This window comes from Pleurodeles waltl, chromosome 3_1 (assembly GCF_031143425.1).
Source record: "Pleurodeles waltl isolate 20211129_DDA chromosome 3_1, aPleWal1.hap1.20221129, whole genome shotgun sequence".
NCBI lineage: Eukaryota > Metazoa > Chordata > Amphibia > Caudata > Salamandridae > Pleurodeles > Pleurodeles waltl.
The window spans coordinates 677116314-677128357 of NC_090440.1; the positions used below are offsets into that span (position 1 = coordinate 677116314).

Below are 12044 nucleotides of genomic sequence, written 5' to 3' on the forward strand. Positions count from 1 at the left end.
TGCCTGTTGTACTACCGGTTTCTTTTCCCCAGGTGCTGGCAGATCTGAAGGCTGACAACCAGCGATTGAAGGACGAGAATGGCGCTCTGATCAGAGTCATCAGCAAACTTTCCAAGTAGCTCCCAGAGTGCTTGTGAAGAGGCTCACCAGGGAGCCCCATGGGCTCTGTCGTCGGGGCTTCTGGAGGTGCTGGCTCAAGGTGGTTAGTGTGCTGGAGATCTTGTTGATGGACCCCTTGCTGTTCATCCTCTTTGTCTCTGCTGCAGATCTCCCCTTGGACCACTCTGGACACTGTATTTCATTCACTCGCCCTCAGGAGCCTGTTTGATGCTGGGGGGGAGGTGGCGGGGGGGGGGCACCCTGAACACAGGGTGTCATAAAAGCCTGAGGGTGAATCTATAGGAACAGGTGACTCCAGAAGAGAGGTCTTGGGTCTCCTCAAAATGATGTGAGCTGACGGGTCCCTGACCAAAACATAATTTTAAAACTTTTTAATTTCGAGGAACTTCTTCAGTCTCTCCTTTATCTTAATCCCTGCCTACAAAAGCTTCGATGAGGACCTCCTCACGCTTTCAGAAGGCCAGAAGCAGAGGACAACACAAGCAGCCATCCAAAGAGCACCTTCTTGGAGGCTAGTCTTTCTCGGAGGCCACGGGCGGGAAACGCCTGAAGACATGTAATTGAAGAGGGGTGGTCCACATGAGACTTGCTGCATTTCTCAGCACTGGGTGGAGGTAGCACTGGGCACTGTGGGAATCCTGCACTCTGGGTGTGTCTATGCTGTGATTCCCTAAGTTGTTTTTCTTTTTTTTCTTTAAGAGCACAATTTAATGTTGATAAAAGATTGTTTATTTCAGCGTATTTAAGCATTTGCCACTCCATGTAAGACAAAAACGAACTGTTTGTTTAAACTGCCACAGTTTCTCTTTACGATTTTCTGATGCACGGTTGATTCACAAACAGGAAGTGACATCACATGGTTGCATGATTGAATCACAGACAGAAAGTGACATTGTGTGGTTACCAACCAGAGTCCAGTAATTTCCAGAACCACAAGGGCTAGCCTGTGTTGAACAAGGGCTTAGAGTCAAGGCTTTGGGCTGCGACCCCTGTTACAGAACAGTTGGTCTCCATGATCTGGTTAGATGCTTATTTAATGGATGCTAGCGTTATTTTCAGACTGGTTGATGGGAAAGCACAGGGTATTTGCAGGACAAAAGGGTAGGCAGAGTACTTGTACTTAGATGATGACACTTGTGAGGTGTGATCCATACCCCCTTGTGGGTTTCTGGCAACTTTAGTTTCCGTTATGTAAATAGAACTGTGGCATTTCCCAAGTCTCTCTTATTGATGGAGGCTCATTATGATTTCTCCCTCCTACCACCCCCTCCCTTTCCTCCTGAGCAGGACAACAAGTGTCAAATATCTGGAATAGCTAACAACCCTACTCCATGTAGCAACCTCTGTTTTTTAGGGTAAACAATTGTGAGTGCATCCTTTTGTGTTCACTTGTATCATCTGTAGACAAGCTAAATTGTTGCCTGAATCTCTGGCCTCCCAAAAACCCTATTCATCTTACCAGAGAAAAGATAATGAGATACACTGACCATGTGTCTGAGAATTGTTTGTGAAGTAACGGGACCCATAGCTTGCTTTCTTCTTTAGATGTCCTCCCTTTCCAGATCGCCACATTCCCAAAACATTCCATGAAATCTATGCTAACTTTGCTTCCGCACCGTCTCTGGTTAATTCCAACCCTCTGCCTCTGCTTTATTCCCCCCTCAAATATGAAACTCTGCTAGCTCCTTTGATCTCTGTCTTGCGAATACCAGGTCCTCCGTTGATATCACTCTGAAGTGCATTGTGGTGATATTCTGCCTTCACTCCGGAACTTGTTAGAATATTAACTAATCCATTACTTATCAAAATAACCAATTGAATAATTGCTTTTTTCTCTCGCACCACTGGTTGCGTCTTGAATGGACAGCTTGGGAATTAATTATCAACCTTTTTTCTACAAGTGGCATAGCCAAAGGACACCTGTGGTGATTGCTAAATCTGTTTTCTTCTGCTGTGACATTTCACAATCACATTTTTGGAATGGTTGTCAACCCCAATCTCTCTTTTAGTGTGTTCCAGGTATGGATCATAGGTGCTAGCTTCCTGGACTGGGATTACTCTAACTGAAGTTCAGTTCTTTTATTTTCTGTAATGGCATATTCCAATACAATCTTGGTGGCAACTGCTGGAATGACATTCATCTGCAGTACGATCGGCTACGGACTACTTTAGAAATTGCGTGTTTCATGTCTTTTTTTGTACTGGTATTTCTTAGACCCGACTGAGTTTTTTGATTCTCTCTCCTTTGGTGGTATAAGCAAGAAACAAGTGTAGTGATTTTGGTCTTCCTTCTCCTGCAATGGGAATCTACAGCTATGGCTGTGTTGCCATTTTGCCATCCTCTATTGTTGTATTACCTTGAAGAAAGGTTATTTCTACCCTTTCAGTTTTCAGTTATGTCAGTAAAGGTTCTGTAGTTATTCTTTCTGCAAAGGTATGTCTCCAATAGATTTGTGACTATTGCTCCATCTATAGTAACAGTTGACTTATAAACTGTTATGCTTTCTATATTGTGATCCGGGTGAGAGAATTCCTTTCCTACAGAGGCATCTAGGGTATGGCTATGAGATGATTTCTACTTACTTGTCCTGTAATTACCCCGTTTAGAACTTTCTATTCCAGCCCTCTTGCGTGTAGTGATATATCCTAGTGATCCCTATTATATTTCTTTGTGTAAACAGTCCTGCGAAACCGTGTAGTGACTTTTCAACCCGCTGTAGTAGATCCAATCCAAGCCTCTGATTTGGTCCAACTCCTCACCCGCACTTAAAGAAAGACAGAGACCTATGCTGATTCTGCTGTTTGCCTTTTGCGTTCCCCTCCTGTAGAGAAATTCCATATGAATGCTCAGATAATTTTTCCTGCCATCTCAGACCACCCTGTCCTTTGTAGCAATTAAATCTTCAGTTAAGACCCTGGTGATTCCCCTCCTCCTCCATCTTCCGTGGCAATCCGATATCTTTGTCTTTCCAGCCCCTCCTGCCTTCACGTTTCCCAGATTTGCCTTCATGATGGTATCTTCCAGTTATAATTGCTGATTCTTGCCTCACCTTCTGCTATGGTGCATTCCTGCAGAGGTGCATAAATTGCCTTGTCAGAAGCTGCAATCTCACATATTGTTTTAGCATGATGAGACTAAACAGTAAGGCCTCCAGTTACCCTCTTGACCTCTTTTGTGATGTTATTTAAGTCTGGACTCCTGCTTCTCCCTTTAGCTTTACAACCACCTCCCAACCCCAGTACAGTCACCTTGGAACATCTCTATCACATTCACTCACACTCACTCATGCACGCACTAACTCGGAAAGCTCCGTTTCGCACTTGCTTTTAGCAGTTGTATAATATGTATTTATAAAGTGTTTTGATGTGTTTGTATTGATATTATTTTCACCGTGGTCTCACGGTTCCATGTACTGCCACTTTCCAAAGAACAAAATGTCTCTAATTTATGAAATGCACAAATTTGAAATCACCATCCTGAGAGTATGTGTTTATTTCATGATCAGTGAATCCTTATGTGTTTGAGCTTTTTGATATCAGTGTGCAACTTCATAGAACTGGTCGCTTATGGAAGCGCCAATGATGTTACATCATTGAGCAGTGACATGAAAGAGGTGGCGTAAAACAATGCTTCATTATTATAATCTCACAATGAAGTCAAAGAAAGAAGCAAGGAAAAATAAATGATAAGAGTTATCACAGAAAGGGGTGGTGATGTGGTTAAAACATAAAATGAAATCACAGATGGAAGGGATAATGTCCCTGGGAGGGAAGAGTAGAACACAAAAGGAAGACAGGATTGCGAAGATGTAAGACTTTGACCCTGTAACGATAGGCAGGATTCCATGATGCTTATAAGGTCAGGCTTCAGACCCTTACGCTACAATATAAATGGTACACAGTGTGTTAGCTCCCCTGCTCCAGTTTTCATATTTCTCCTCCTGAGGCTAATCTGAGTCAGGGCTTATTTATTGGTAATTTACTTACATATCACGCTGGATTGTGTGAGGCTCAAACACTTGGCCAGAATTATAGTACACACATAAGTACTTTTGAGAGTGACTAAAGTAGACAAGTTTTATATATAGAAATCCTCTCATCACAACAAGATGCAACCCATTTGCCTGTGCATTTCAAATTAACAATGCAATTAAATACATGAGTAGTTCGTCCTGCTGGAAGCAGTTTTTAATCTCTGCCTATAGATGCTGGAGGAGCAAAGTAAGTGTGCTGCAACATGTCTTCCGTTACTTTGGTGTCCGCTTTTGTTTTTTTAGCTTGTACACCCAAGTGCTTGTGCTTTCTGTGAAGCTTCACCATTCACATCCCATTGGTTGTTATTCTGTGCAGGCTCATTTACTTTTACTATAACGACCTATTCACCCATTAGAATTCTGTTATTTATTTGAAACCTCTTACTATGCTGACCTACCCAGCCTACCAGGGCAGCAAAGCCCTGTCAACTTAACACCTGGAACCAGGACTTCGTCAAGATGGAACTAGAAATGTAAGGAAGAAAACACAGTGGAAACGGGAATTCGCTCTGTTTACTGAAGATCAGAAACAACATCCCCGGAATTACCAGAACTGACCCAACCTTCAAGGAATAGCACAACACTTGCCCCTTGAAAGAATACTGCGTCTCAACATCTTATGATGGTTCTTCCCTTTGCTGACCACACTATCCCCCTAACTTCACCTCTTAAACAATTGTGGATCGCTATCTTGGTTATCTTCCCAGCACATCACACAATTGACCCTGCCCTTGTACAGTAAAAATACCCAGATACATACATTTAAAGGAAGTATTACGGTGATCCCAGCCTTTTGTAGATTGAACACCAATCCTTATTATGATTATTTCATGGTAGGAAGAAAGAAGGGCACATAGCATAAAAAATTCGTCCTGTCATAGATGTTTTAAGGCAAGGACAAATTTGGCAATTTTCCAGGGCCCCCATTCTCCAGGGTGGTACCTGGGAATGTGTTCTTTCTGCCTGTTGGAAATTTGCACCTTTGTGTGGCCCCCTGATTGTTTTTTTTTTACCTTTTTGCTGAACACAGTTATGGATCTCTGTGTACTTTACCCCTGCTAACAAGTGCTAAATTGGTTGTGTGCCTCCTTTCAAAATTGTGAAATTGGTATACTCCTGAATGGCATATTTAACTTACCTCTACGTCCCTAGTATGTGTTACCAAGGTATACCGAGGGCCTGTAAGGTAAATGTCACAAGTGGACTGCAGAGCCGGTTGTGCCATCCACTGCAGTGGCAATGTAAACTTGACTTCCAGGCCTGCTACCAGTAACCTGGCTGTGCACGTTTTAACTTCACAATTTACCTGCCAAAAGAACCCCCCATTGGCAGGCCTAATCCTTCCTTGTCTCACATCACAGCAAAAACCTGGAACAGCCTCCCCACGCACCTCTGAACCATCACCTCACTTCCGGAATTCTGAATGGCTCTCAAGACCTGGCTGTTCAAATAAGCCTTTGGGACCTGTAAGCGCCTGGATATCCTATTGGGTGATTCGTCATGCTTTATAAATCTTGATTGATTGATAGATTGACATCCTGCTTAACAGGTCTGCTGGGCCTTTTTCATATTAGGCTTAGAGCACACTTCAAAGAGCCCCCCCCTGTCTAAGGGAGTTGGGCAGGGCCCTTCTGTTGTTTTTCCAGGCAGTCAGGCCCAGTCACAGTGGACCTATTTTGACATTGCAGTGTCACACCCTCTTTGACAGGTCTGCTAACTTTGCATATAACATTTGGGGTGCCCTTCAAAGCAGGGAAAAAGGATCCCAAAACAATTTGTGTGTATTGACTGGTTGCTGAAAGCTCAGCTTTGTTATACCAGACCTCTGTCTCTGAGGTTGTTGGGACTGCCTCAAACTGGATTCTGATGCTCAGTGTAGGAGACCACTGGGATTATTATTGTACACCTCCACCCCACACACACACAAGCACACCCTGCTCTCAGAACCCATGTAGTGTGACTGAAGAGTTCATCCATCTTTAAGCTAGCCCTGCGAACCTTTACCTTGTTGGTTAGGACATCTCAAATGGTCATTCCCACCCACTACCTCATTCTGGTCTATTTCTTTATCTCACCCCCTCTCCCTTTCTTTGCCTATCTCTACCTCTCATTCTGTTTCTCTACCCAGTGTCAGTGTAAGGATTTTTGGGGCTCTCTAAAAAAACAAATTTTGGTTGTTCTCGTGTGACCCTCATGTCGGAAAGTTTAGTGTATAATTCATTATTGTGTGGCATCACACCAGCTTAAATTAGCATAAAATGTATAATGAAATGCAAAGTTGCTCCTAGCATAAGGTCCCGAAATATATCTTACCCATGACCCCAAAATTACTAAAGATGACACTGCATCCAGTTACATATTTCGTTTTCAGTCTGGTTCTTGTGGTATATTCAGGAGACCAGTATGCCACTTGATTGACTGATTTAAAGTTTTATAGACTGCACAAATACTTAAAAGCTGTCCTGACACTAAACACAGCTGAAGACCACATAGAGGCAAATGAGGAGACGTGGTCACTGGCTTGCAAAGAATTAAGTCTTCAGAAGTTTCCTGAATTTCATTACCTGATCAGAAGCTGTTAGATGAGAAGGAAGCAGATTCCACTGTGGGTTGGAAAAAAAACCTGAGAAAGCTCATCCTCCCAGCCGAGCAAGCCGCTACTTAAGGACAGATAACAGGCAGCCATTGCTGAATCTCAGCTGCTGAGGACGGTAATAATGAATAAATATCAATCATACATATTTGGGGCCCAGGGAGTTGTAAGGTTTGAATGAAAAGCACATGGCATTAAAAAGGATCTTCTTGGAGATGGGCAGCCAGTGGAGCATTTTCAAACAGGCCGATGCAGAGGCAATAATTCTGAATCTGTTGAAGTCTTGAGAGTAAAGATTACACAAGTGATCAAAACTTTAAAATATGCACTCCAGGCACATGTTCCAATATCTTAATTTCTCTGTTCCATTGCTTGAGATCAAACACCTTTTTCACCACAGCAGATCTCCAGCTTTGGTTCTTTCACAGATTCACCAGATTTTAATTTATTTTCAAACAGACTGAGAATAGCTGTTAAAATGTTATACTTATTACACCATTTAAAACACTTGTGTGAACCTTTCCAATTAGAGACTGGATTCAGAAACGTTCTGCTCAGAGATCTAGATGGCATTAAGTGACTCCATTTGCTGATTCGTAAGTCTCTACTGTTATTGACCTCATTTGTCCCATATGATGCACCCCCTACATCTTTGTTAATCAGTTCCTTTTTGTCTTGTCGCGTAAGCTCTCATTATTCTAATGAAACTACTGGATTTCGAGCAGCAAGATCGTCTACAGTGTGGGAGACAGAGTCTGACCCACGGTGGATGACACTTGTCACTCCAAATCCGGGCTTTGCTCCGGCTAACTAGCAGTGCCTCATTTCTCCCAAATGGACGATTGGGCAGCCGAGTGCATGACATATGGGAAGTCATGGTCACTCGGGTCACAACCAGTTCTCTCATACACAGTGAGGTCTCATATATAAATGACAATAAAAGCAGTATAAGTTTTAAAGATTGGTTTAATAAAACTACTGCATTTTGGATAGCAAAGCGTGAGCTGAAATAACCAGAACTACACAACACAACAATATTAAAATAGTGACGATGAGTGAGAGTGAAGCATAGGAATAATGCTATCATAGTGCCATAAGGTTCAATGGACTATTCCCTATCTAAATCATATTGCGAGCACAGCATGTTAAGCTCTAATCCTGCCTTTGAGGTTCCCCGGGAGAACATCAACACTCATACCTGAGCAAAGGCCCGTAATCTGCGTCAGCATCTGCAAAGGAGCATTCAGCAAACAGTTTTGGTTCCCTGGCTGGAATCTCCCTCTTGACGTGTACTAGGACTAGAAAGTGTTTTTATAACTAACACAGCAGATGATCTAAGAAAATATCCCTACGTAAGGATGTGTATTTTCTACGAATGTTGGAGACTAAACTTCTACCACGTTTACCGGCAATGTACCAGACGGTAGCCTTGACTGAAGCACAGGGTGATCAAGAATGCGTTGTTTTACAACACAGTGCTGAACTAAGCAAAACAGTTTGATAGAAGGAATCAAAACAAGACCGGAAAACTGGTTATTGTAAAAATAACAATGCGAAGCTGAATAAAATATATCTAGATCAAGGTGCACAGTGGACTAGTGTATTAAACTAACATGCATGGAGCTATACTTAATATGGCTACACAACAGTCTGTGCCCTAAAAATGCTCACTACCGAGACGCTGATTTTTTTTCAGTTTCATGCAAAAATCTACAATTTTTGTACCCCGAATCTTTAGATCTCAGATCCTGTAAAAATTATGGCAGGCACCTGTTACAAATGTACCTAAATGCCATCAGGAATGAAGAAGAAAAAATATATTGGCTGCAAAGGAATCATACTTAAAACCAAGTTTAGCTTCCCCTTCAAAAGAATCATAAGAGGTCATCCTCTTAGCACAGGGAGAAAAACATCAAAAGAAAGGTTTACCTCCCCATCAGTGCTACTTTTCAGGCAAGCTTCCTAACCACTGGAACCTTGACTGAACTAGTTCAATCTTTTCAGCCAAGTGACAATATTTGCTGCTCAAAAACCCTGTTTCTTTGCAAGCAAGTTGTTTTAAAACCTCCATCTTGGCTGGAATGTCTCTATGTCCGTTAGGCCGGGAGTCCCCTGTAGTTAAGCTTTACACTGCAGCATTCACATACACATGCATTCAGTTAAGCACTACGTGAAATGTTTCTACCTCATTGTGTAGTTAGAACTCTTGCGAGTGAGTTGAAGACACTTTGAGCTCCATTTGACTCAGGCTTCCAGAGCTCAGAGTTTCCAAAAAACAAGTCCAAAAATACAAGAGCCTCTTAGAGGAGGTTGGGCGGTTGCACTGAAACCTATGAAAAGTACCAAAATCTAGAAAACTGTAGTGAGAGGGGTTAGTAACGTATTTCTTTTCCAGCATTGGATACTTTATGGATTCAGAAACTTGAATAAGGAGTTAAAAAAGCGGTATTTTTGGAATCTGTAAAACAGATTTCATAGCACCACCTGTTGCACTGTACATCCAGACAGCAGTGCTTCCAGAACTTGAGTCCAAGTCCATATTTCTGCGTTGCAAATCTCGGTTTGTATTATGCCAGCAAATAACACTTCTGTAGCTGCCAGGCATCCATTAGAGTGGCCAACCTCTCCCTTACAGTGGCCTGCTGCCTGTGGATTCACAAAGGATATTGCATGATGTAATCAGCAACTAATCCGTTACTTTCAAAGAGTTAACCTCTGTTAGCATTTGCAAAGGAAAATATAAGTAGGTACGACTGATGAAAGCCCTTAGTACTGACAAGGAAAAATTTTAAACCGCGACTGACATTTAGAGAATGTAGCAATATCTACACTGATGATAAATGCTGTCGGAAAGGCAATAATATTTGCATCTTTGGGATAGAATGTACATAGCTGAAAAATAGCTCCATCTCTGCAAAGTTTAGAGATTCTAAATCTTCCCCTCTTACACTGCAGCAAAGATGTCTTCCAGGAGACCTTTAATACTGAAACTTTAAGTAGGCTGAAAGGTGTTTTTAAATGTGTGGCCACAGCATGGTTTACATCTGCCAAAAGGAAGGCTGCTTCGCCTTTGGTTGAAATGCCGAAAGCTGACAATTCAAACGCCTTCACTCTACAGGAGAAAAACTTGAGGTCTGTGGATGTAGCTGTGCAGATAAGTGCACTTTTTGTTTTTAAATGTATTCATTTTTACAGAACAATACTGTCATATGATATACAGGGAGTGCAGAATTATTAGGCAAATGAGTATTTTGACCACATCATCCTCTTTATGCATGTTGTCTTACTCCAAGCTGTATAGGCTCGAAAGCCTACTACCAATTAAGCATATTAGGTGATGTGCATCTCTGTAATGAGAAGGGGTGTGGTCTAATGACATCAACACCCTATATCAGGTGTGCATAATTATTAGGCAACTTCCTTTCCTTTGGCAAAATGGGTCAAAAGAAGGACTTGACAGGCTCAGAAAAGTCAAAAATAGTGAGATATCTTGCAGAGGGATGCAGCACTCTTAAAATTGCAAAGCTTCTGAAGCGTGATCATCGAACAATCAAGCGTTTCATTCAAAATAGTCAACAGGGTCGCAAGAAGAGTGTGGAAAAACCAAGGCGCAAAATAACTGCCCATGAACTGAGAAAAGTCAAGCGTGCAGCTGCCACGATGCCACTTGCCACCAGTTTGGCCATATTTCAGAGCTGCAACATCACTGGAGTGCCCAAAAGCACAAGGTGTGCAATACTCAGAGACATGGCCAAGGTAAGAAAGGCTGAAAGACGACCAGCACTGAACAAGACACACAAGCTGAAACGTCAAGACTGGGCCAAGAAATATCTCAAGACTGATTTTTCTAAGGTTTTATGGACTGATGAAATGAGAGTGAGTCTTGATGGGCCAGATGGATGGGCCCGTGGCTGGATTGGTAAAGGGCAGAGAGCTCCAGTCCGACTCAGACGCCAGCAAGGTGGAGGTGGAGTACTGGTTTGGGCTGGTATCATCAAAGATGAGCTTGTGGGGCCTTTTCGGGTTGAGGATGGAGTCAAGCTCAACTCCCAGTCCTACTGCCAGTTCCTGGAAGACACCTTCTTCAAGCAGTGGTACAGGAAGAAGTCTGCATCCTTCAAGAAAAACATGATTTTCATGCAGGACAATGCTCCATCACACGCGTCCAAGTACTCCACAGCGTGGCTGGCAAGAAAGGGTATAAAAGAAGGAAATCTAATGACATGGCCTCCTTGTTCACCCGATCTGAACCCCATTGAGAACCTGTGGTCCATCATCAAATGTGAGATTTACAAGGAGGGAAAACAGTACACCTCTCTGAACAGTGTCTGGGAGGCTGTAGTTGCGGCTGCACGCAATGTTGATGGTGAACAGATCAAAACACTGACAGAATCCATGGATGGCAGGCTTTTGAGTGTCCTTGCAAAGAAAGGTGGCTATATTGGTCACTGATTTGTTTTTGTTTTGTTTTTGAATGTCAGAAATGTATATTTGTGAATGTTGAGATGTTATATTGGTTTCACTGGTAATGAAAAATAATTGAAATGGGTATATATTTTTTTTTGTTAAGTTGCCTAATAATTATGCACAGTGATAGTCACCTGCACACACAGATATCCCCCTAACATAGCTAAAACTAAAAACAAACTAAAAACTACTTCCAAAAATATTCAGTTTTGATATTAATGAGTTTTTTGGGTTCATTGAGAACATGGTTGTTGTTCAATAATAAAATTAATCCTCAAAAATACAACTTGCCTAATAATTCTGCACTCCCTGTAAAGCTATGCAAGGATTTAAAACACTTGAGCAGGGACTCTTCAGGGAGTCACCCAGCGTAAGCCAGCACAACACCTAGGAAAGAAATAAACGCAATAAATACAAAAACAAAAAAGTAAACAATGCAATTTCAACGTTATCGCACATACACACTGGGTACCAGTTATATAGCATTAGAGGACCATAATATATTCCTCATGGGGGCAGAGGAGAAGAAAGGCAGGGATTAGAGGGCCATCACATATTCCTCATGGGGCCAGGAGAGAAGAAAGCCAGGGAAAGCTAGAAAAAAACAAGCCCAAGGGGGAGGAGGGGGGAGTCGCACAGCACCCTCACTCTTTAAACATTCAAACTTTCAGAGTTGTACCTCCCTGTGGGTCGCAAACCCCTGCGTCACCTGTGTGGCCCCCCGATAGCAGAAGACCCTGGGGGGAAGGTGGGCCGATGGGGTATAATGGTTTGTCAAAGGCTGGTTGAGCAGCAGGTGGCATAGGTGGGTCAGTAGATCCTCTCATATA

General features: G+C 42.4%; 1 protein-coding gene across 2 annotated transcripts in view; it reads left to right on the top strand.

Annotated features, from left to right (window-relative positions):
• LOC138284474 (protein phosphatase 1 regulatory subunit 12A-like) overlaps window positions 1–3593 on the top strand; it is a 409508-nt gene extending 405915 nt beyond the window's left edge. For both annotated transcript variants that reach the window (XM_069223275.1, XM_069223274.1), the window contains exon 25: window positions 33–3593. In XM_069223275.1, the coding sequence (XP_069079376.1) occupies window positions 33–119 (87 nt within the window). In that variant the 3' untranslated portion in view covers window positions 120–3593. The remainder of the gene's footprint in view (window positions 1–32) is intronic.
• Window positions 3594–12044: the final 8451 nt, after the last annotated feature.